The sequence below is a fragment of the Octopus sinensis genome, linkage group LG3, assembly GCF_006345805.1.
Source record: "Octopus sinensis linkage group LG3, ASM634580v1, whole genome shotgun sequence".
Lineage (NCBI taxonomy): Eukaryota > Metazoa > Mollusca > Cephalopoda > Octopoda > Octopodidae > Octopus > Octopus sinensis.
Genome location: NC_042999.1, coordinates 165,535,534 through 165,563,080, shown reverse-complemented (window position 1 = coordinate 165,563,080; position 27,547 = coordinate 165,535,534). Strand labels below are relative to the sequence as shown.

At 33.5% G+C, this 27,547-nt stretch overlaps 2 protein-coding genes across 7 annotated transcripts in view; one reads left to right on the top strand and one right to left on the bottom strand.

Annotated features, from left to right (window-relative positions):
- LOC115209622 overlaps positions 1-3,839 on the top strand; it is an 88,968-nt gene extending 85,129 nt beyond the window's left edge. For 2 of the 3 annotated variants that reach the window (XM_029778074.2, XM_036501592.1), the window contains exon 2: positions 2,076-3,839. In XM_029778074.2, coding sequence (XP_029633934.1) covers positions 2,096-2,893 — 798 coding nt within the window. In that variant the 5' untranslated portion in view covers positions 2,076-2,095 and the 3' untranslated portion in view covers positions 2,894-3,839. Of the gene's footprint in view, positions 1-2,073 lie in introns of all 3 variants that reach the window. The other variant, XM_036501591.1, reaches the window with a different exon arrangement.
- LOC115209623 (cilia- and flagella-associated protein 300-like) overlaps positions 1-27,547 on the bottom strand; it is a 281,205-nt gene that overhangs the window by 140,246 nt on the left and 113,412 nt on the right. The window lies entirely within an intron of this gene.

The window sequence follows — 27,547 nt, the reverse complement described above, 5'->3', positions numbered from 1 at the left end:
CAGTATAGCCCTCCCTCTTGCACACCACAACTGATGCTTCTTAGGTCCAACTTCTCTCTCAAGGTACTTACACTCTGTCGAATATGAACACTGACATTACACATCCATCGGAGCATACTGGCTTCATTCCTCATGATGTTACGCATGTCCTCAGCAGTCATGACCCATGTTTCACTGCCATGTAGTATGGCTGTTCATACACATGCATCATACAGTCTGCCTTTTACTCTGAGCGAGAGGCCCTTTGTCACCAGCAGAGGTAAGAGCTCTCTGAACTTTGCCCAGGCTATTCTTACTCTAGCAGTTACACTTTCAGCACACCCACCCCCACTACTGACTTGGTCACCTAGGTAACGGAAGCTATCAACTACTTCTAGTTTTTCCCCCTGGAAAGTGACAGAAGATGTTTTCTGCAGATTTTCAGTGTTTATTGCTCCTGAGCATCTGCCACATACAATAACTATCTTCCCAGTTCGCCTTCCTTTGACATTGCTGCACCTCTTATGTGTCCATAGCTTACACTGGGTACATCTTATAGGTTTCTACCTACGCCTTTTCTATAGATCGAGCAGGCGTTTGTGGTTTGTCTACCTTCCTACTTATTAGGACTTTTGTTTTAGCTAGGTTGACTCTAAGGCCCTTCGATTCTAATCCTTCCTTCCACACCTGAAACTTCTCCTCCAGTTCTGATAGTGACTCAGCAATTAGAGCAAGATCGTCAGCATAGAGGAGCTCCCAGAGACATCCTGTCTTGAATTCCTCTGTAATTGCCTGGAGGACTATGATAAATAGGAGGGGGCTGAGGACTGAACCCTGGTGGACCCCAACCTCTACCTTGAATTCTTCAGTGTACATGTTGCCAACCCTTACCTTACTTACAGCGTACCTGTACATAGCTTGCACAGCTCTCACTAGCCATTCATCTATCCCTAATTTCCTCATTGACCACCAGATAAGGGATCGGGGGACCCTGTCGAAGGCTTTCTCCATGTCAACAAAAGCCAGGTACAGGGGCTTATCTTTGGCTAGGTATTTTTCCCTGGCACGAAACCAAACTGCATCTCGTCCAAGTTGACTCTCTTCCTAATCAATTGGGCTATGACCCTCTCCGTAACCTTTATTACCTGATCCAACAGCTTCATACCTCTGTAATTATTTGTATCTAGGGCGTCACCTTTACCTTTGTTGACTATTATGTCACCTTTACCAGTTGACTATCATGCTGCTACACCAGTCATTGGGTATGACTCCTTCGTGTATCACCTGGTTAACTATACAAGTGACTAGGCTATAGCTGACACTGCTAGATATTTTGAGCATCTCTGCAGTAATTCCTGATGGGCCTGGGGCTTTCCCTATCTTCATGCTTCTAATTGCCTTTACTACCAAAGAATATATATATATTTATGCTTAAATATTGCTTAACCATATTCTCGCACCATCTCCGATGACGGGACATATGAAATATCCCGGAAGCACCTGTAAGACCTTCTCTTTATAAATGTTCAGGAATCTTTCACAGCCTTGGATTTTTATCTCATTCTGTTAATTTATATATATATATAGGGAGATTTTACGAAAAAAACAAAGGACAAAGAGAGGTGGTGTATTAGTATAACGCTCAAGAATAGAAAAAATATATATATATAATTATATATATATATATATATATATATATATATATATACACATATATAATTGCTAAATAGGATAGTAAACATTAAGGCAAGGCAAGTATCTCAAGTTGTATACAATATCATTGTTGGAAGAAATTCAAAACCTTACAGCTGTTTCTGGGATATCCCTGAGTATGTGATATTCCGTTTTCAGAGACAAATAGGGAAAATGAGAATGGTATACATTAATAAAATGATGTTGTAGCACTTACCTAGCACTCCTAATTGTTTAGATCACCTGTGAACTAAACCCCCATACTTTGTATATATATATACACACACACATATATACATATATATATGTATATATATATAATAAAAATAAATTCATTAATTAATTCATAAAAATGTATAAATTTTGATTGATTTTTGTTTCTTCCTTTCTTTTTTCTTCAACAGAGCTGCTGTAAAACATCAATATGAAGCTTGAATATTTCTATGATAAAAAACTTATTCCACTTTCTGACAAAAACAAATTAACCAAATGTAACCAAATCACTACTCGGGTAATCTTTATCTTCATCCTCTTTGCTGGATTATCACAAATTGGTCTTGGAATAGGACTCTTACTCTCATGCCGCAGCAATCTAGAAAATATATCCTGTGCCTTCTCTTTAAAGGCCCATCCATGCACTGGATTAGTGATACCAACCTACCTTGGTTGTTTGGTTATTTGTATTGCTCTATTTGGATTTGGATTTCTTGGACGCCGAGCTACTGCTATCTTACTAGCTATTGCTATGACTGCAGAAATCTACTTTGGTTTAATGTCAATCTATGCTGAACCAGTTTTATTTACTGACTATTTTCGAGTTTTTAATTCAGTCCAAATATGCCCCCAGAATTCCTCCAGCCCAGATAATCTTATAAAGTGCTGGAATGGCATCACACAATTATACCCATATTGTTTTATCTACAGAAATTTAATAAGGACAGACTGTATGCAAGGATATGATCTTTATTTCACACAATTTAATGAAACTTTATCATCAACAAACATTGAACCATGTGTCACTGATATTAGCATGGCTGTGAGTTCCATTTATACAGGTTATCGATATTTTGCAGGTCCTCTTATGTTGCTAAATGCCACGCTCTGTCTTTTACTAGTTCCAGGTTTAGATTTCTTATACCAACAAAATATAGAACTGAATGAATCTCATGTGGTTTCAGGACCAAAAGAACTTCAAAGACAAAATATTTCTTCATCTGTATGATCCTCTTTCTACATTTGTAAATTATCGTTTGAATATGGAAAGAAAATTTACATTTCACAATAAAAATGGTCTCATCTAGCAGACAAAATTAAACAGAGAAGTACTGGAAATACATCTCATTAAAATATTTAGTACTCTCTTCTAAATATCCTTGTTCCCAGCTGTTATGAAAAGACTCTCTCTCTCTTTTGGAATGGGAGCCAATATAAGGGTGATCTTATATTATATAAACACTAAGAAAATATATCAGTTTTCAGATGACATCAGCATATTAATAGCTGAAGCTAACAACAAACTGGTCTGATATAGAGAACATATTATTTATTTCACATCATGCATGTTCTGGATTTACATACTGTTAAACTAAATCAGAATGTGCAAAAGTCAAGTGACTTCAGATCTATGTCAAATTTATATATCCTATAATAACTAAGGGAAAATAGCTTATTTGTTGAAATTAAATTCTTGGAAAGAAAGCATCTACTTTATTGGTCTCTAGTACTAATTAATGAAGTACTGATGTTGAAGTAATCATTGATTCATTATGTGTCACATGTCATATATAATAAGTTGATACAGTTCAGAATATGTACATATAAACTATATATACATACTTAAAGTTGTCAGCTACTACTTCCATTGTATGTAGTAGCATTGCCTTTGCTTCAAACTGGCCTGGTTTTGCGGATTATTTGATACATTTTAGGAAGATTCCTTCTGAGGTATCAATGTCACTATTACTGATAATCAAAACTGGATAATTTATTGTCAAATGAATATTCTTTCACAAACCCACCATTATCTGATTGGACTTTAAAACTGATTTATTAAAATAATATTTCATTTATATTTCAAATGTTCTGAAATTGAAATTATTATTGCTCTCTCTCCCCCCCTCTCTCTCTTTCTCTGCCAGTGGTAAAGTGACAGAATCATTAAAGCATTAGACAAAATGCTTTGTGGTATTAGTGTAAGCACTTAGTATCCTGAGTTCAAATCTTGCTGAGGTCAACTTTGCCTTTCATCTGGGGTTGATAAAATAAAGTACCAACCAAGCACTGAAGTTGATATAATTGATCCATTAACCCAAAGTTTCAGGCCTTTTATCTGTGTTAGAAACAGCTCTAAAGACAAAAGAACTCAGTGATCAGAAGAATGAATAAAAGTTGTAGGAATTACTAATATAATGGAAGGGAAGATAGATTGATGGTAGAAACAGATATTGTTTAGCTCTTCCGCTTCCTCCTCTTCCTATATGCACCATCAACTGGATGATCAATTCCTGATCACTTTTTTTTAATAAACTCTTGCTACTGTGATCAGTTTTGGATAGTTCCTTACTGTTGGTGTAAAGATTGGTTGCTTTTCTGCTGTTTTACATCATTTATTAAGCTCGTCTTACATCTCAAAATAGATAATGCCTTTCATTCTTCTTGAGGGTTGATAACGAAGCTGTGTCTTATGAAAGAAAACATCAATTCAAATGGTATTCCTAAAACTTTTGTTTTCAGCCATGATTCAACAAAGAAAAGGTTTAGCTTAAGCATTTGCCATTTGCAATAAATAACATATATATATTATTTTTGTTGATACCATCAAACCTTATTATTCACACCAGAAATGCCTTAACACTTCAACATTGCAATATGAAAATATTTCCTTTTCTATTTGGTATTTTGTGTATAACCAAATTGATAAGAAAGCAACTTATTTTGTAAGTATATTGAAAGACAACATTGATGATGATGATACAATGACTATGTTGGTAAGAAAGCAAAGAAAATAATAATTTACTTGTACTGAGAAGGACTGTGTAAAATTTGTTAGAAAAGCCATAACAGCTTTAAAACTGATCATCTATCCATCAATCCATTCACCCATCCATCCATCCTTCCATCCTTCCATCCATCCATCCATCCTTCCATCCATCCATCCATCCATCCATCCAAAAAATTTGAGGGAACTTCGATGTGGTCACTTTAATCTGCTAGGAATAGCAGCCAAATCTCTATCAAGTATAATTTCACCATCTTAAGGATGGACACATTAAATAATGTAGTTCTAGATAAAATACACCAGAAATAAAGGTGGGATGGTCATGGCTGCAATGTTTTTTATAATAAGTTTGCTCAATTAAGGTTGACCTGGGTTAAACAGCAACTCCATCAACAATTGCATTTATCTCAACATGTCATTTTGAGTAAACTATGACATTAACAGATCATATCTATTGTTACATTTTTCTAATTGATGATTTTTGAATCAAAATGTTTTGTAATAAAATATGTTGAAAGACATTTTGTGTTATTTTCATTTGTTAATAGTCATCATCAAAATTCTTTGTGATTGGAAAATAATTAGTTTAAATATAATATAATTAAACATTGCGTAAAGAAAAATATAGACGATAACTGTTATGTTTATGAATTGTTTTGCAAGATTCCTGATGTGAATTTGTGTGTTGAAGCAGATATTATATTTCGGGATAGTCATTTTTTTTCTTGCCAATTAAACACATACACTATATATTTGTTCTTCACTCAATTATTATTGGTCTACTAAACAGATCAGGAGGATACATGTAGATGGAAAAGTTGCTGAAGAGGTCACAGATGTATAACGAAAGATTTTCAGACAATGGACATAAGATAAAATAAGAAGACTAATAAACAAGTGAAGAATGAATATATAGTGTGGTTGTTGATCTGGCAAGAAAATAAAATGACCATCTTGAAATATATATATTTCTTTACTACCCACAAGGGGCTAAACACAGAGGGGACAAACAAGGACAGACAGAGGGATTAAGTCGATTACATCGACCCCAGTGCGTAACTGGTACTTATTTAATTGACCCTGAAAGGATGAAAGGCAAGTCGACCTCGGCGGAATTTGAGCTCAGAACGTAGTGGCAGATGAAATACCGCTTAGCATTTCACCCGGCAAGCTAACGTTTCTGCCTGTTCACCGTCTTTATAATATGATAATATAAATTATAATCCTTCTTTAGGTATGTGATGAGACATCAAGAAGTTATGGTATTCATAATTTTCTCTGGGACAAACATTTTTGAATTAGAAATGAAAAATATAACTCTTTGACTTAAGTTTGTCATTCAATATAATTTCTGACAAAAAGTGTTTGTTAATTAGACTAAAAAGCTACGTATGAAGAGCAGTGTTGAATATCTTGCTTAATATCTCATTAAAGGTAATGGGTCATGAGACTTGATCTTTAGTCAAAATTATTAACAAATAAGAAAGAAAAAGAATAATAGTAACTTTTTACATAGGAATGGAGATTTTTTGTTTGGAAAATGGGATCTGTGACATTAATGTTTTTTTTCAAGGGTACAAATGATACAAGTAAATTAATTGAAGTGGTTTCCAACTTGAGATATTTGGTTACACTTGGTTCCTCAAGAACCAACAGCAACATTACAAAGGTGGTTGAAGATAGTAATGATAATGGTAAGCGGATGTATAGAAACAGAACAGTTCTAAAAGAAACGAAAACAATATTAAGAAACCATTCACATACAAACACTTTACTAATAGCTAAAGTTCCTTCATATGCAGTTGCAGGTGACATAAATTTATGAATAATTGATATTCTGTATGATTTGAGGTGTAGTTCAACTTTGATAAGAGATCATACATGAGATAAAAAAATAAGAGATGGGTAACATTTCCACACAGAAAAGGATAAGATCACTAGGGGAAATGTAAATATGCCATTCACCTTTATCTCCTAAAAAGCCATTTAGGTGGGAAAAGCAGAACTGAAGAAGAATATAAGAGGATGGTCAGGAATATCATAGAACTAAATAGAAAGAGTAGGATTAGAAAGAGCTTCATCTAGACAATACATAAACAGTTTCTTCCCTGTCTTTTTTGGATTGTTTAAGGAATCAGTATACCCCAAACCACAAAGCACAATGATCTCTATATGCAAGTGAGAAAGAGAGGTAGAAGATTTATCAATGCGAATGACAGATTATGTTCTGGGTTGAATTTTGAAAATGTATGTTAACTTATTTTTACCCTGGAAACAGAAAAATATACGTATCTCTAGTTCCAGAAATATCAATCTGTCTATTTATGTTCACTTTCTCATCTTACCCTTTTCTCTGCATATCCCCTTTCCACACAGAATATTGCATTTTGTTAATAGAAAGTATTCACAAGTATTTTTTTAAACTTTTGCTTTTCTAAATTACATACCTCTATCCATTGTGGCCCATTAGAACTTGTCATACTTTCTGTCATCCATATTGTTCAACTACTAAATTTTGCAGAAAGAGCTGTGTTCAATAATTTCTTTCCTGAACTGCAGTACTCTCTGCTAACATTTCCCCTGCATTTCAACTTACAGAAGTTCAAACTAAACATCAACCACATTGCTCCAGTCTGGGATGGCCAGCAACTATCATAGATACTTACTTATATATATGGGTACAGGATGTCACCAACAGTAAACAACATGAAATATGAAAACAAATGAGTTCAATACACAAACAACGGGCGAAACAAATGGAAAACAGGACAAGTAACACAAAGAACAACCCTTCATCAGTTGTCGGCTGTCTATCTACTCCTCATTTTGAGCATTGAAAGACAATATAAGTCTTTGAAGACAGTTGCTCTCATAAATTCTAAAATAAAATTTTATCATATAATTGTGTATATGCATGTGTGTGTGTGTATTAATTATTACTGGACCATATTTGAAATTTAATGTTATTAGGTATTTGATAACACCATAATAATTTTAAGGAATTTGCCTTGAAGGCAGCCAATGATTCTTCTTTTTCTTTTAATCTTTATTTTCAGTCTGTTGAGGAATCTCTGTTAATAATTCACTCCAAATTTCCAGAAGAGAGAGTTTATTTGTGGCTCACTAATGATCTAGTTAATTCCATGTCCAAAGAATGACTTAACCAAATCAATGTAGAGAAAATGAATTGAAACTGGGTCGAGTAGAATTAAGACTGTAGTGATGAGAAACAAGCACACATCTTAGCTGGGAGAATAACTTATTTACAAGATCATTGTGATTAAGCCACATACTCTTGGGTTATATATTTAGTGTGTACTACTAATACATTACTAGACTATTTACATTTCACATTTTCTTTGCTATTTATAAACATAACATACTGTTTCATGTGTGACAGCATATGTTTAGTTATAGGTTTCTGTAATGAAGCTTTATAAGACTGGATTTCTAGATATGACCATTTCAGTTTTTTTGTCTGGTATTGAAAATTAAGTTATTCAATATATTTAACCCTTTTAAAGACAGTAGAGTGACATTTTACAGAGACATGGTTCCTATTTTTAGTAGAGTGAGTAACTGTGTGGACACAACAACATTGCAACAGAACATTGTCTCTCCAGCTCAGTTTGGACCAAAAAACATACATAGCAGCATCGTGAGTAGCATTGTTAACCTTAAGCAGCACTAGGTTACTCTTTTACTCTTTATACTCTTTTAGTTGTTTCAGTCATTTGACTGTGGCCATGCTGGAGCACCGCCTTTAATCGAGCAAATTGACCCCAGTACTTTTTCTTTGTAAGCCTAGTACTTATTCTATCGGTCTATTTTGCCGAACCGCTAAGTTATGGGGACGTAAACACACCAGCATCAGTTGTCAAGTGATGTTGGGGGGACAAACACAGACACACAAACATATACACACACATACATATATATATATACATATATACGACGGGCTTCTTTCAGTTTCCCTCTACCAAATCCACTCACAAGGCTTTGGTCGGCTTGAGGCTATAGTAGAAGACACTTACCCAAGGTGCCGCGCAGTGGAACTGAACCCGGAACCATGTGGTTCGTAAGCAAGCTACTTACCACACAGCCACTCCTACCTTGATAGGTTGCTGAACAGGAATAAATGCAGAGGAAACAACAGGTGTCATGTTTGGACTAAGTTCACCTCTGACTTCTATTTTAGTCTTCTCAAGAACTCTAGACTCTATAGGTATACAGAATCAGAAAGGATTGATAGAGAGATTGTTCCATTACACCGCATACAGTCAATCTATGCATACCAAAATGTGCATTGTGATCCTTAATCATATAGAAATATGGTATATCTGGGGCTATTAATCTGTGGATCACAACTAGTCATTCACTCAACTACCTACATGGCAGATATCTGAGTAATCAAGGCTGATCTAGGGCCAGTCAGCATCAATATCACATACTGCAATTTAAACATATGGTAGTAGTCCTGATATATTACCTGATCCTAGGTTATTTTTTATTCTGTTGTAAGTATTCTGACCAGCTCACATTTTCCCCAAAGATATTGACATAGATGTTCAAGCTGGACATGCACCACATCAATTACACCAGACTGGAAGGACCTAGATAGGAGCTCATAGCCATTGCTTTAATTCTTTGACTAAGAAAAACATACAAATTTCAAGTTCACCTTAGTATGCACTGCCTTTTATAATATCAACAATATGCCAAAGGTTGGAGTAACCAAACAATCAGTTATACTGAGCTGTATAACTGGTTATAAATACAATATATGTATAGCACAGATGTAACAGTGTAGTAAGAAGTTTGCTTCTTAACCACATGGATCTGAGTTCAGACCCACTGCATGGTACTTTGGGCAAGCGTCTTGTGGAAGCATATTTGGAAGACAGAAACTGAAAGAAGCCCATCATATATGTGTGTGTGTGTTTGTGACTCCTTGTCTTGACATTGTATTTTGGTTATAAAATGATTGTCACTGTCATACAGGTAGCATCATTCATTTTCAATATGTTGTGAGAACATGTCTGGTCATGGGGATATTACCTTGCTTTAAAATCAGTAAGGGTTGGTGACAGGAAGGGCATCTTACTGTACAAAATCTGCCTCAATGAATTTTGTTCAATCCATGCAAGCAAGAAAAAGCAGACATTAAAATGAGGATGATGAAGATTGTATAACCAAAATGGTTGCCTGTAACAACTACTATTTTTGGACCCTTACAAATTAGCTCTATTTGCCAGTAAGCAAAGCCTTCTATATACTTTAAAAAATCAGTAATGTCAATAATGAATATAGAAATGTAGACCAGAAATATAAAGTGGTTCCATAATGTTTTAAGACATATTGGATAAATACAGTATAGAAAAGCACTGGTAACCCCCCCCCCTAAATCAGAGTTCCACACAACACTTGTTTACTCAAGATATTTTATACAAACAAATATCTGATTATTTTGATACATGACTCACAGAATAGGGTTAAATATGCAACTATATCACTCTATATTGCTAGTGCTATTCACTTTCTACACATTTATTTTGAAGAACATTAATAGAAGAGGGTAAATGACATATCAACAAAATCCCAGCCCCAATCAAGACAATCAAAAGAAATGTCAGCAACTGCAAAACAAAAACATTTGATCATCATTAAACATTATAAAGTACAGCTTAATAATTGGGCTGTTGATTATTAAAATTCATTTCACTATGACAATGTATGTATTTATGATTTGTAGAAAGAAGCCTGTCGTATATATGTATATATATATATATATATGTGTATGTGTGTCTGTGTTTGTCCCCCTAGCATTGCTTGACAACCGATGCTAGTGTGTTTATATCCCCATCACTTAGCGGTTCGGCAAAAGAGACTGATAGAATAAGTACTGGGCTTACAAAGAATAACTCCCAGGGTTGATTTGCTCGACTAAAGGTGGTGCTCCAGCATGGCCGCAGTCAAATGACTGAAACAAGTAAGAGAGAGAGTATGTAATAAAATATGGAAAACAAATCCTTAATATACCACTACAATACTTCACCCCCCACCCACACACATACTAATGCTTGTTTTCATATTGTGTTACAAAGGTTCCAAAGTTTGGCACAGGGCCAGCAGCCTGTTTGAGGAAAGGGAGAAAATAATAACATTGACCCCAGTTCTTGACTGATAATTTTTTTATTGACTCCAAAACGATGAAAGGCAAGGTCAACCATGGTGTTATTTGAACTCAATGTAAAGATGGATGAAATGCTACAAAGCATTTTGCCCACTGTGCTAACAGTTTTGCCAGCTTGCCATCTGAAATCACATTATAATAAAAAACATTTTAGTATTACACTGAAAGATTACTCAATACTTTTTGTAGAGTACATATACATTTAGAATAATAATAGTGACAGTGATTTGGAAGTTTTGGCTCACTAGTCCAAGGAAGGTAATCAATCCAAAACTTTGAAGTCACTGCCACCACTATTTTTGTAATTGTATTATATATCTATATATATATATATTTATATATATATATACTTTTCTGAGAAAAATCCAGTGGGTAAAGTTCCATCTTTTTCAGCTGTTTATTCTTCCTACTTGTGTAGAGTCACTCAAACTTTTATAAAATGAAGCGGGTTACACCGGAGTAAACACATGAGTGTGAAACAAGGTGGAAAAAAAAGTACTCAAATACCAGAGGTAGAGTAATATGCTTATTACTCTACCTCTGGTATTTGAGTACTCTTTTTTCCACCTTGTTTCACATTTATGTGTTTACTCCGGTATATATATATATATAAAATAATGTTACATTACTCGATAGTCAAGATAAAACTCTGAGTTTCAGATGCCAAAGTGGGAATCCACAACGTCATCTCTTCGGTTATCTGGCTATTTGAAAACGCTATGAAAAAATACTTTTTCATAGCGTTTTCAAATAGCCAGATAACCGAAGAGATGATGTTGTGGATTCCCACTTCGGCATCTGAAACTCAGAGTTTTATCTTGACTATCGAGTAATGTAACATATTATTTTATAGATAAATTTCCTCTATTTACATAATATTGAGGTCTCTTTCTTTCTTTTGTTATCTTACCGTTTTACCAATATATATATATATATATATATATATATATATATATATATAAGTGCAGGCATAGCTGTGTCATTAAGAACTTCCCCTTGCAATCACATGGATTTAAGGTCCATCTTATTGCATGGCACCTTGGGCAAGTATTTTCTACTATAACCTTGGGCTGATTTATGTCTTGTGAGTGGAATGTGATAGTTGGTAACTGTGTGTGTGTGTGTGTGTGTGTGTGTGTGTGTGTGTGTGTGTGTGTATGCTTGTTTATCTCTATGCATCTTCTAAAATTGATTCCCTTTCAGCACTGGTGACATGTTTATGCTTCCTAAAAAGAAAATATCTAGATGTGGTTTGATGTGCAAAGGTATGAAAGTATCTAATTTAAAACAGACGCAAGGCTGGTATCAAGATGGGAATCCAACCTGTAAAGCATGGAATCTGTAACAATGATGGTGATGATGAGGGTGATATGACAATGATGTACACACACACACACATATATATGCACTTTACTTAATGCTGGACAAATGAGAAAAGAGTGCTAAATACCAGTAGAGAATACATATTTTTTAATTAAAAGCTGTGAGTGTCCCATGAGTTTCACACCAGTGCAATCATCAGGCAAAACATGTGCACACACACACGAAATCAGAAAAGTGCCACTCAGAATAAAGAGAAACTATAAGCAGGATAAAGTAAGAAACAAAACTGCTGACTGATCTTTGGTAAAGATCAAAGTAGAACCTAATACTCTTTAATCTCAATAATTCTTTTTCTTTCTTATAGCTATATTTGTGTATGTGTATATATTTATTTCTTTAAAAATAAAGGAAGACACATTGGGTCTCCCTTCCCTGATGTATGTGCTTATGTGTGTGTGTGTGAATATATACACATACACAAATATAGTGCAGCAAGTCATAAAAGGCAGCAATATGACGTAATGGTCGTTTGCCCGAACAAGCATAATTGTTGGTATTCCACTGGTTAAAATTACTGCCCATATACGAATTCTAAACTTTCGTCAAAGAAATGTTACACGAAATACAGTTCTTAGAATTCGGATATGAGTATTTATAAAAACCCTGATTTTTGGGAAATTACTCAGTGTTTGTTGGGTGTTACTAAACTCCACGACACTCACTCATTGAGATATTGGCTACTTTTTATGCCATGTCTATGATAAAAATCCAACAAGACTTATTTGAAATGTTGTGAACTCTAGTAGTTAGTTTGAAAGATTAGCTAGTGTGAATTTTGAGTCGTGATTCTCTATGACAAAATGACTTTACTTTAAATGACTGTACTATAAATGCTAATTGTACATAAATAAAATAATGTAGCAATTATTTTCTCTTTCTTCACGTTCTTCAACTTGTTAATGAAATTTATATCTACAATTTTGAAATTGTGTATTTTTTTATAGCAGTTAAAAGAACATGAAATTATTTATCTTCAACATACATGCATGTATAAAATGTCCGTTAGCATTTCGGAGTATATATTTCTCACTATGGCGTTTATGTAGCTGGAGTCAGGATCTATGTATAATGATAATGCTTATAAGTAAGTTATAAGTGATGGGTTTCTCAATAAATATTCCTACTTCAAAAATAAAATATATTCATTATCTATTTCCAAATAGGAAACATATAAAAATAGTGTTGCACAAACGGTAACAAAATGTGACTATAAAAAGTGGTGACCGGCTATAAAAATAGCTTTAAGAAGGAAAATGAATTGTTGAAATTAAAGAGTATTAGATTCTACTTTGATCTTTACTCATTAGATTCTACTTTGATCTTTGCCAAAATTCAATCAGCATTTTTGTTTCTTACTTTATTCCGCATTATAAAGTCAATTAAGTGTTTCTTTATTCTGAGTAAGACTTTTCTGATTTAGTGACCAAAAAATTTCATGTGTTTGAATCGTGTTCTCTCAGTTACCTTTGCTATGAAATACACACTTGCCTTATTACTACAGCTGACTGGTGAGTTAGTAGAAGATAAATTTATTTTCAAAATTTATTTCACCCAAGCTAAAAATATTTAAAAAATAGATGATCATGACTAGGCACAGGCATAGATGTGTGACTTCAGGCTCAATCCTACTGCATGGTACCTTGAGCAAGTGTCTTCTACTATAGCTTAGTGAATGGATTTAGTAGAATGATGTGTGTGTGTGTGTGTGCATGTGTATTTGTTCCCCACCACCACTGTTTGACAACTAATGTTGGTTTATTTACATTCCTGTCATGTAATGATTCAGCAACAGAGACCAGTAGCATAAATACTGGAATCGATATGTTCGACTAAAACTTTGCAAGATAGTGGCTCCACATGGCCGCAGTTCAATGACTGAAACAAGTAACAGATAAAAGATATAGGATAAAAAAATTAAAAAAAACATTCATGAAAAAAAAAAAACAAAGCTGATATTTATTTTAATTAATCTTTACAAGCATTTAAGACAGCTCAACACAAGCAAGATTTGAAGGCAATGAATTTGAATAATGTAGTTTGTACTGACTGAAAACTTATCCCTGTTCCTACTTTAATTACAACAACTTATTAATCTAATTTATGATTGTAATATAGATTGGTAGAACAATAATTTGGAATATGTAAAGTATTATTAAAGTTAGATATAAAGTACTAGTTGAGTTAGATATAAAGTACTAGTTGAGATATAAAGTACTCGTTGAGTATTTGTTATTTAACTGTAATCACAACAAACTTGTATGTCAGCAGGCCTGTAACTTTGTCCTTATATATAACCCAAGTAACATAAATGAGGCATTGTTGTTGCTATAATGTATTAAACATGTGAATATGTGACATTTACTGAAGTTACAAGTTATTTTGAGACAGAAAGCTTTGTACAATAAGGATTTTGTTGACCTCATCTAGTAAAATAAATAAAAAGAATTTGCCACTATCTCTCTATGTATACATGAAAACCATTTCTACTAACTTTTATGTACAATAGCTTCATGATTTTTAAAGATTTTGTCCTTCTGTTTTTCTCAAAGATTAATTAAACACATTTAGAAAGTCACTGAGTATAAATTCAACCAAATTTATCAGTGTTTTAATTCTAGGCACCTGATTTTTAACCAACAGTTTGCCATCTAAGTAGTAAACAGAGTGAAGTCTACTTAACCTCTATAGCCTTTGAAAAATGGGTACTTTCAGTGTGATATAGAAATAATCAAGTGAAGCTGATTAGCCACTGAATGAGTGCATAAATGACTTTGTATGGCAAACACTCACTGAAATGACCTCAACATAATTATTTGCTTACATTGTTTACTCTTTTGATTTTCTCTGAGATACTGAGTCAACTGCAGACACTTACATAATTATTAATGAACACTCATTGGTAGAAGTCCTCAATATAGCTATTAAATACTAACTACAGTCATTCTAATTAAATGAAAAAAAAAATGGGGTGGGGGGTTTAGAGCTACTACAAGCTACTAAAAGTGTTTCTGAAATTGAAATAATATTTACTGATATATTTGAAATGAAAAAAAAAAAAAAGTGATTATTCTTTTCACACCAGCTGGTGTTCTAATTGTGCTATTCTTATTAAAATTCACTTGATGCTCTCATCTCTTCTGGTTCCATCACCTCCATTGAGACCCCATTTTTAGTCAGCTCTACTTTCCCAAGACTACATTTTTCAGGCCCATTGTCCTTACTTACCACTATTACTAAGTTACATTAATTCAAGCTTAACTTTTATCACAATCTAATCAGCCACTCCAGTTTGACAGTTTAAAGTGACTACAGAAGGCTATGAACACTGCCTTCTTTCATTGAGATATTCAGTAACTTTTGCATTAAAAAAAGTTATTACACTCAAGATTACATTGGCCTAGTAATAAGATAAGCATATGCTATTCCTCCCCTTCCAAATGTTTGAAAATGATTAATTTCAATACAGTGATTCTACACATGTTCTATTACCATAGTACTAAACTACCTTCAACTCTTGTGATCCAATGTCGGAAACACTTTAAATACAACAATTAAATGGAATATCCATAGTAAATAGGTAAATTTTGTTTACGTTGAATGCACATTAGTAGATTTGATATTCTAATTTGATGCCTTAAACTATTAACTGCCAACATCAACAATATACCAGAAATATTTAACCCCTTCCTAGCATTAGTCAATTTCCTTGGATTCTATTTCAGAGACATCTAATGTGGACCAGCTGATGTTGACTGTGTGTTTTTTTTTTTTTCAGGGCCAGTTGAAAAACATGGGAAATTTTTGGATATGGAAGGCCATAATATTGAACTGCTTACTCAAAGTCTATTTGATTCATTGAAGGGAAATGGTAGTGATTATAAAAGACTGTAATATTCAAAGTTATGACAATCCCATTGATATGAATGGCAAGCATAGCAGCTTACAAACACAAATTAAAGAGCTGTATGAGTTTGCAAATTACATTCATGTAATGCACATGTACTAAATTTGGTATATATTAACAACAGAGGAAGTATTAAAACTGAGAGGCAATATTTATCCCCATTTAAACGAGGATGTTCTGTTAAAATAAACTATATTGTGATAGATACCATGAAAGAAACTCTGATATTGGCTTCTGGTACAAAATGCACTCTTGTTTTACATTAAATTTGGTTGCAAAATGTGCTGCTGAATGTAGTCATGAAGTATTAATTTCTTTTGAATTTGAACAAATTTTCTTTAAATTTGTACATTTTTTTCTGTTTGTATTTATCGGTGGTTTCTGCTGCATTATCTGATGATGGTGTTCATTAGCCAATTGGAAAAAGAATGTCAGGTGGTCAGCTCCAGTAGAGATGCAACAAAAGCACTTTTTACATTGTGTATCAGTAATAAAACTCATCTTGGCTGACATTTCAGAAAACAATCACCAGCAGAGTGAGTCAGCAACCGATTCAGAGACTACTTTCAACCGTAATCAATTTAGCAGTAGGAATAATGATCATATTGTAGGATCAGATATTAAAGTGTTTTTCAAATAACTAATGCTTCTTTGCAATATTTTTTTTGGTCTTGCATAAAGTTTGTGTGCTTTATAAATCTTTGCATGAATAAATTCAAACTATGTGATCTCCCGTTTCAGATAATCTGACTATAAAGATAATTAACAACAAACTCAAAGAGAAATGTAAAAAAATCGGAAATGATGAGGATGATGATTTCAGTTGTTGTAGCACACTTAAGTCACATGCGTCTCAAATGCTTTCTAAGAAGGTTAAGAGCCAAACATTTCTTGCTATTATTGATAGATTCCTTTCTATCCTGTCAAAATGCCAGAAAGCTTATCAAAAGATGGATGGTACATTTGAATTCCTCTAACTATTTTGAAAACAAACATTCTCCATGGCAGCTGGTAACCATAGTGACAAATAGTTGTGCTAGACATTTTCTACAATTAGATATTAGAACTCAAAGAATTATCGCCATCAAATGGCAAACCGGTAACTGTACATAGTCTTATTTGGTGTCAATACGAAAAGTAATTTGTTTTAAACAATTCAGTAAATTGCACAAATTCTTCCCTAAGAGTTTCTTCAGGTGTAAATTATTGTAATTGATGACAAGATCTACACCGTTCATTGTCTGATAAGCCTTCTGGCAATTTTGACAGGACATTAAGGAAGCCACCAATAATAGTAAGAAATAACTATCTAAAAATCATTTTGAATGAAAACAAATTGAACAGATTCTCTGAACATAAACTTCTGAATAAAATAGACATTGCCAGTATCATCAATAGGTTTGTTCTTGTTAAATCTAGAAAATGTAATTAACAGGGCAAGTAAAGAATTTCTGGGTATAATAATTTTTTTTTTTTCTGAATTTAGGGCTCCTTGATAAAATGATTCAAGTTCTACAGTTTCTTAACTGGTCCTGGTTACACTAGATTTTAGTTAAATGACATGAAAAGAAGAAAATTCACATTATTGACTTGTTAGAGAGAGAGAAATGATGCCTTTATTTTCTTTGACCTATTTTGGAATATTTAACCTTATATGGCCACTCAATCTGCCTACCAATTGATAGTGAGGTAGTATGATAGCCAAATAAAAACAATATTGGAAGATATAAATAGTGTAATTAAATTATAACCAGTAAGCTTTCCAAGAAAAACAACCAATATTTGAACCGTTTTCCCAGGTAACAAACACTCTTCTGTATGTACCGTTAGAGACTATCTAAAGGTCATTGTAATACTCACTAGCTATGACATCATCATTGTCATAGCTACTTTACAGTCCATGTTTATATGATTATGATGGCAAATATATTTTCTTTATAGATATAATTAACTTCACTTACACTCATTATTCATCTAAATGAAAGATATCTATAAATTAATACAATTTTTAGTGAGTATTACAATGAATTTTAAACAGTTTTAATAATACAGAAAAGCGTTTGTTTCAGTTATATCCAGTGAGATACTTAAATAGATGACTCACTGGAAAAACTTTTTTGATAATTTGGCCGGTAGGAAAAGTGACAAATAGTTTATATCAAAAGAGATGGTGTTATGAAGGAAATTTGACTGAAAAAATAATGCATTGAAATCTCTCTCAAAATGTAACAAAACAGACAAACTATAAAATAAATCCACATATACTCACACACACACACAAAAAGAAAGGAAAACTGTAACGATTTCAAACATTGATACAAAGCTACAGGCAATTCTTGAGGTGAGGGCACAACAATCATGCAATATCAAGACAAGGAGATACTAACTCACACACACAAACACACTCACACACAGATATATATGATGGGCTTCTTTCAGTTTCCATTCACCAAATCCATTCACAAGGATTTGGTTGGCTTGGGGTTACCCCATGGTGCCACATAATGGCACTGAACTCTAAACCAAGTTGCTGGGAAGCAAGTTTCTTAACCACACAGCCATGCCTGTACCTCATACACGCCAGCTTAATTTAATTCATTCTTAGTAGAAAGACATCTGTTGTTAATGTCCTGTTGTTTGTATGTGTAATTGTGTACCATTTCTGCGTTTTTACCATTCTTGCTTTTGTATACATTCACTTGCTTTCTTCCAAAGAATCTAATGCTCTTAGCTTAGATTTTCTTGGAGCCAACCAGATTAGAGCAGTCTCGAGAGTAACTGGCCAAAATTGCAAAGGTGATCTGGCATTCGACTGAAGATTGAAAGCTCTGAATGACATGTCCTTGTTTTTTCCTGTCCCTTTTTTGTATTGTCTAACTGTCCAAATGTTACGTTCTTGTTCCATTTTTGTTTTTTATCTATATATGTATAGATACCTTCATTACAAATAATCATTATGAACATACCTATCATCAACAATGCAGTCCTTAAACCTTTAACATTTAAACTAGTCATATTTGGCCTAAATATTCTGCTTGTTTTATGTTCAATACAGCCATATCTAACCTCACATATATGTCTTTCTAAAAATAAATAATCACATCAGTGAAATTTTGAAGCTTACATTTGACAGAGTAATCTGATTATTAAAGGGTTAAAGTCAGTAAATGAAACAAGTGATATGTTTTGGGCTTATGAAACCTTTTCCAAAAGTATATTCTACTCAGATGGCAAGGCCAAGTGGGATTAATATATTCCTAAAAATACAAGGATTTTGAATATCAACTATATTGCTGATTATGAATAATAATAATATGGATGAGGAGAAAATAACTCAGTGGTAACTTCTGCATATCAAATACAAATACAGTAGGGTCTCACATATGTAATGTAGTGAGCTGAAAAACTTTGATCAAGAATGTTTCTTTGAGTATATTCCCTTAGTCATTGAGTTTTCATTCATAATCAATGTCAGTACATATTCCCTCAGCTATTATTATATATCAATCACTCTTCATCTTGACCAGTTCAGTAGAATATTCTTCACTGACAAGTTGTAATAATACTGAAATATGTCCATTGTACTCACAAGTTGTCTCTAAAGATCGGATCCACTCAAAACTCTGTTTTCTGTTTTGTCCAAGAATATTAGACAATAATAGATTTGGTTATTGCTTTTAGATTTTACGCTGTCACCCAAGAGAGATTTTGTCAACTGATTGCATTGATAATCTATTTCTACATATATATTAACAATTCCTGGTCTTACCAACTGAGGAAATATGCTTCACTGAAAAGGTCTGATAAAACTGAAACACATCATTGCTTTTGCTAATGTATATTGTAAAAAGTAATTTGACCAACTGATCTTAATGGAGTTATCTCTCTTGCTTGTTGTTTTTAAATTTTAAACCCCATCCTTAGAGAGAATTTTGATCTCTTCAGTTTTGATCACAGATTTTTTAATTATTTTTTTTTTTAACTAAACAATTTAAAACTTCATATACTGGTGTAATTTCTCATGGTGAACACAATTTATTTTCGACATTTTGGGCAAAATTTCGTATTTTACAAGTTATTTTATGTTAAAGTCATATTTGAGTAATCTTAACCAATTGACGACGTGTGTTTAACTGAAGAAAGTTACTGCTGTTTGCAAAAGTAATTGAAGAGCAACAACTTCCAATTCATCTCTACTAAATGCCAACTCTGTGTTCTATTTTATTTTTGTTTACTGCCTGTGTTGCATATTACATGCTTTTTTTTTTCCAAGGAAGTGTTTTCCAACAAAATGAATACATATTGATTGGTTAAAATACTCAAATATGAAATAACTTCTAAAATACGAAATTTTGTCAAAAATAGTGAAAGTAAACTGAAGTGTGAAAAATTACATCAGTATACAAAGTTTCAAAATGTTTAGTTAAGAAAAAGTAATTTAAAAATCCGTGATCAAAACTGAAGAGATCTGAGTGTTTTTGTCTACTTACTGCTTGAATAATGTAAATTGATTAAAGTTTTTTCAACTCCCTATATTATGTAGTTGTTCTTAGCACACAGAATACTTCCCTGAGGTATTTCCACTCAGCCATATTGTTGACAATACTTAATATGTGAATCCAAAATATTGATCAGTAACTACTTTTAGTTTCCAAAAATATAATCAGAAGGAAAAAATAATAATTATTAGATTAAATAGTAAACTGTTTACAAACATTCTTCTCAGTAATTGCTGTGTTAGATAATTTTGTGATTAACTCGGATTAGCTCTAGAATTCTGTTTATTTCTTAGTAAGGATATAAGGATTAAGAATAGGAAATTAGTTTTGTCCTAGTTAACAACTGTAGAGTAATCTTTAATATGTTAATCAGACCAGAACACCTAAAGCTATTGTAAATGTTACAAGATTAAAGATGTTTATTAAGTTTAAATCTGAAACTATAAGTTATTGATTCACTTGATTAGTTGAACAATAATATTTTAGAACTGTTTACTAACTGATAAGATTGACTGATATACCAATAATTTTCTCAGCTTAATACTCAGAAGATTTTTCAGCTTGCTGGACACAAAAAAATACATTTGACCTTAGTATAGTGGTGAACTTTCTTGACCAGTAGTTCTCAACTGGGGTCCAGATGACCCCTGAGGTCCATATAAGACTGGTCAAGATAGTTCACGACAATACTAAGGTTAAATATGTTTTTGTGTCCAGCAAGCTGAAAAATCTTCTGAATTATTAAGCTGAGATATACTACAGTTTTTTTTTGGGGGGGGGTGTCCAAGCAAGTAAAATAGTAAATTGGGGACCCACAGTAATACCTTAAGAGCCCATAAAAACATTTTGCTTCAGATGTATACACACATACACACACGTGCACACACACACACACATATATATACACACATTTCCATATATCATTAATTACCTCTCTCTTGACAATTTTCTCTTACTCTGCTTCTTTCAGTTGTGTTACTGTTGACTACACAAGTCCACTTTCTAAACAAGCTATTTCTCATATTTCCTTCTTGGAATTAGCCACTTCTATTCTCACATGCATACATACAATTGATTATTTTGGTATATGAATCACTGTATATAACAAAACCAAGGAAGTAAGCAAGAACTTTGGGAAAATTGCAAGAGTTAGTATCTCATTAACTGTGCACATCTTCAACTGAGAGCTCTGTTGTGTATTGTCAGCTACTGTATACCGTTATGGCTAAAGCTAGTGACTATTACACTTAATATGTTTAATAGCAATTGTTTTTAGGGCATAAAATTCTGATAATTATTTGGAATTACTTTGTTATACCAAACATCACTTCTTAATAAATTCTTGTATTTCTTAAAGAAAAATATGCTGAACGTAACCATGAAGGTCCAAAATAAATTTCTCTGTATTATATATATTATAGCTTAGAACAAACACAACCCTTTTTAGTTTAACGAAGAAGTGGAATACAAATTCTTTTAGATGCAACATTTTGATATTTGAGAAAACACATTTCATCTAAGTGTGTCACTTTAAAAAGCATTTATAATGTACAGTCAGGATACTCAGCAAAACCATGAAAAAAAATATGACCAACTAATGAGAAGCAAAAATTCAAAACAGTCAGCTGTATTATAATTTGCAAAATGTTTAGTAGATTGAGCTCTTAATCCTGTTTCAATGTCTGGTCAACATTGGTTCACTGACATCAGTAATGCCATTAGAAAAAGAATAAATATTCTGAATTTCTATTGCCTGTTTTCTAAAATGTCTGGATTTATTTGCATGAATTGGTATAGCATATATTTTCTGTAGCTGCTTTCTATCAGTAATAGCCATCAAGTTTTGAATAATAACTGGAACTAATTTTGTATCGGATTGTAGGAGTAATTTCTTGAGAAATGACATTCACAACCTATTTTTAATTCACTGTTGGAATTGTTTTACTGAACATAATACCCCAGCAGAAGATATGAAGTCTGTCCCCAAAAGAAAATGAACTTTTTACAAAACCAGTTTATTGCTTTACTTACATTTGAATCAGACTTGTCTTTCTTTATAATTTAATATTGTAGCCATACACATATGTTTTGTTATTTATGAGGATATCTTTCAGAAAGTAATGTGACTCTTCACAAAGGTGAAGAGTCACTCAGAATTGGGATTGCCTTCAGTGAATATTCTTCCTGATTTGAAATACTGGTACCACTTGTGAGATTGCTCAAACAATACTTTCCATAGGCCTCTTGCAACATCATCAAAGTCATCATAAAAATTTTTCCTGACTTCAAACAGAATTTCACGCAAACATGCTGACCTTCCAAATCTTTCATTGTTCAACTTGCAACAAATTACTAATTGCACCCAATATATTTAATCTAGCATTGTAAATCAATTACTAAAGAACAGGGTATGAAATAGCTATTATAAGGCTAACGATCAAGGTCACACATACACAGCATAGTTGGTGTACTGTCAATAAATTTGGTTATTTGAGTACAAAGCATAAATATAATATCAAGAAGATGTTTAGTCTTGGACATTATTATAAAATTCCACATAATTCCAAAGAATTTAAAGAAATAATTTTCTGAAATTTTAAAATATATAAAAGGACAAAATAAACAATGACAATTTATTAATAAAAAAACAACAAAAAAAAAACACAAACAAACAGATTAAAAGATCCCATGCAATATTGTATGATAGCCATGCTGGCACCCATAATCTAAACTGTAGAAGAGAAGAAAGACTAAAGAGAAGTTGACATAAAGTAATTTATACATTATTTACATTTGATGGATATTTGTCCTCAACTTGTTAGTTGTTAACACATTTCGACTGATATACCCTCCAGCCTTCATCAGGTGTCTTGGGGAAATTTCAGACCTGGGTTCTCATTCCTAAGGTATTTTTCAATGTTATTATCATCATCATCATTATTATTATTATTATTATTATTATTATTCACCGAAAAATACTTTAGGAATGAGAACCCAGGTTCAAAATTTCCCCAAGACATCTGATGAAGGCTGGAGGGTATATCAACCGAAATGTTGTATTATCAACAAACAAGATGAGGAGAAATATCCGTCAATTGTAAATAATGTACATAATTCCTCATCTCTTAAACATAGAACTTAAAAATATATGTGCTATTGTGAATTAGCATTATTTTATTAGGTGATGATTATATCTCACATGTTCTATGTATTTTAGTGAAGGCATGTGACTTAGTGGTTAGGGTATTTGGCTCATAATCATAAGGTTATGAGTTCAATTCCTGGTAGCACATTGTGTCCTTGAGCAAAGCACTTTATTTCACATTGCTCTAGCTCACTCAGCTGGTAAAAATGAGTAGTATCTGTAATTCACTGGGCCGGCCTTGTCACATTCTGCACCATGCTAAATCTCCCTGTAAAGGGTACACGTGTTTGTGGAGTGCTCAGCTACTTGCACGTTAATTTCATAAGCTGAATGTTCTGTGGGGTGGATCAATTGGAACCCTTGCCGTCATAACCAGCAAAGTACCAGTTATGCATTTTAATGTTGGGTAGTGATTGTGTAGAGTATGTGCTGTGTGACTGGTGTTATATTGTATGTCGTTGCAGGGTGTGTGTGTGTAGAATATGTTTTGGTGTAAGTTGTTTGTGGTGTGTAGGATGTATTATAATAACAAGTGTTGATCATGTAAGAGAATGTGCTGTTTTAAGTTACAAGATGGTGACCATTTAGATTACATGTTGTTGGGGTTATGTTATGAGACATTATTGTTTTTTATGTAATTAATTCTATTTTATTTAAGTAGGGTTATATAAATATGTGTGTGTGTGTGTGTGTGTGGTGTGTTTATGGGAGATCACTAGGTAACAATTAATATTTAAAAAGACTTGTCAGTCTGCCTTATGGTCCTATAGGACAAAATGGAAAAACCGTTGCTCCAAAGGATGGTGAGGGAGACTTGCTGGAACAGCCATTCTGACTAACAAGGCTTGCACTTGAGATTGCAATAGTGGTGGATAGGGATATAGTCTGGTGGGACTGAGAATACTGGAGATCTCCATTGCCACAAGCTTGACCACAAACCTCTCAGAGAGTAGTCAATAAGGCGGCAAGCTGGCAGAATCGTTAGTTCAAATTCCGTCGAGGTCGACTTTGCCTTTCATCCTTCCGGGGTCGATTAAATAAGTACCAGTTACGCACTGGGGTCGATATAATCGACTTAATCCATTTGTCTGTCCTTGTTTGTCCTCTCTGTGTTTAGCCCCCTGTGGGCAATAAAGAAACAAATATTTTGAGTTTGCCATTCTTTGACCTGATGAGCAATAGAGGCTGGACTGGTAGCTGAACAGTCCGAGTTGCTACTGGAGAAGATGTCACAGTATGTGTCATCCCAGAAGAGGGGCCTACCACCACAGAACAGGAAAACCGTCATGCCATCAGATCTTTTACGATCCCTTAAGTCTGGCCTCACTGACTTGAGCTGGGAAGGGAGGGTGGTGATTTTATAGAATATGTGCTGTAGAAGTTGTTGGAAACTGTACTTGTACAGAATGTGGGCTGTACCTATTTTTTAGACCGACTGTAGATTTGTTAGGCATAGTGTGGTTTTATATCTTTTTCATGTTATTCTCTACCATATCAAGTGCTTCAGTTATAAATGGTAATGTTTTCACTTTCATAAGAGTCAGTGAAGTCAGACACAAAGACATTACACAGAAAATCTATTAAAAAAAAAATCAACCCCTCGTTCAAAACTCTGATGTTATTCTTTCATTCTTTTACTTGTTTCAATCATTTGACTGCAGCTATGCTGGAGAATTGCCTTAAGGGGTCTTTTAGTCAAACAAATTGACACCAGGATTTATTCTTTGTAAACCTAGTACTTATTCTATTGGTTTCTTTTGCTGAACCGCTAAGTTACAGGGATGTAAACACACTAACAGTGGTTGTCAAGTGATGGTGGGGTACAAACACAGACATAAAGAGACATACATATAAATACATACACACACACACACATATATGACAAGCTTCTTTCAGTTTCCATCAACCAAATCCACTTACAAGGCTTTGGTCAGCCCAAGGCTCTAGTAGAAGACATTTGCCCAAGATGCTACACAGTGAGACTGAACCCAGAACCATGTGGCTAGGAAACAAACTTCTTACCGCACAGCCATGCCTATTAATTTGGTTGATTTTTCGTTAACCTGACTATTGAAATGTGGATATACAAAGAGTTAAGTTAACAGGACTGTTTAATTTGGTTTTGCACAACTGGTAAAAAACCCATCAATTCCATCTGCATTAAATATGTCTTCTTTGTTGTAAGAATGATAATGTTTTTCCCTTTCCATTCAATCGTTTCTTTAGTACTGTAACATCAGCTACATCAATACAGATAACTCAGGCTGTTCATCTGTATCAACCACAAAATACATTTAAGCCATCCAACATTGGCCTGAAAATATCAGTGACTCAAAAGTGTTGCCATGTAATGAGAACTGAGAAATTATGTAAATTTATTTGTGGGAGACCAAGAAATCCAAGATACTTAAGAAATGTAAATATTTTTAGTTAAATATGATGCCCACAAAAAGGCTTGGATCACAAAAGATTTATTTGCTTCTTGGTTAAATGAAATGGACAGCAAAATGGAAATAATTACTGTTGATAGACCACTGTTTTGAACATAAAAAACAGCCTTATTTATATAATGTTTGAGTTGAGTATTTTCCACCAAATTTCACTGCAAGTTTTACTGTGAATTATCTTTAGAAGCATTGCATCTAGGGATAATACACACCTTGAAAAGTCATTACAGAAAAAATAACATTGGAAAGATTATGTTTGATATGAACAACAGTGAGGAAATCCTAATAACTGATGCTAAACAAGTGGCTGATAAGATAGCAACTATGTGGTGGGCAGTGAAAGCTGAATCAATCATAAAATGCTGACAAAACACTCAGTTTTCTTAAAATCTCTTCAGAAATAGTGCTTGTGATGAAAAAGTAGATTTTGAATAATATAAATGTGATGAAGAAATTCAAGTTGTGGAACTCAGTTCCAGCTGTAAAATAACCCTTTTTTGAATTACAGGTACTACTCAGTTTGCTAGAGAATGCATGCTGTATGGTCCTTCAACACCATCAACTTACACACAAAAATCCGACTCTGTAATAGCATAGTTCTACAAGTAGTTCTCTATGCTAGTGAGACATGAAACAGTACTGTAAAAATTGACAAAAAGCTAGATGTATTCCACCAAAAATATTTGAGAAGGATTCTGAGAATTTATTGGCAAACCTATATAACCAATGAAGACTTTCTAAAGAAAGTAAGCATAAGACCATTTAGCAAAATCATCAGAGAATGTAGACTAAAACTAGCAGGTTACATACTCTGACTACCAGAACAACACCATTTTAAAACAACTTTCAAATGGAAACCACTGGAAGGAAGAAGAAAGAGAGGAAGACCAAAAAACTATGGAGTGCAGAACATTCATAACTGACATGAGTGAGGCCAATATCATATGGCCAGATGAAGAGAAAACTACTAGCAAAGAAACCAACGGTCCAGCTTGCTGCCTTATGTGTTTGGAAGCACGGGAGGAACTGGTATTGACACTAAGCCTTCAAATATTATTACTGAGTTTGATTGTTAGTATCACATGAGCTGCAAAATTGGTAAAGCTATTGAGAAATCAAAAGAAAATGAAAAAGGAAAACAAAAGAAACTGAAGCTGGTGCTCCAGATCAGAATATTCTAGTATTTTAAAAGTGGTATGGCAATACCATTCTTCTTGCACAGAAATATCAGACACTGTGTTTCAATATGTAACTAGAATTGATGACAAAATGTGATAAAGTGCTCAATTCAAAATTACTGATTTTTA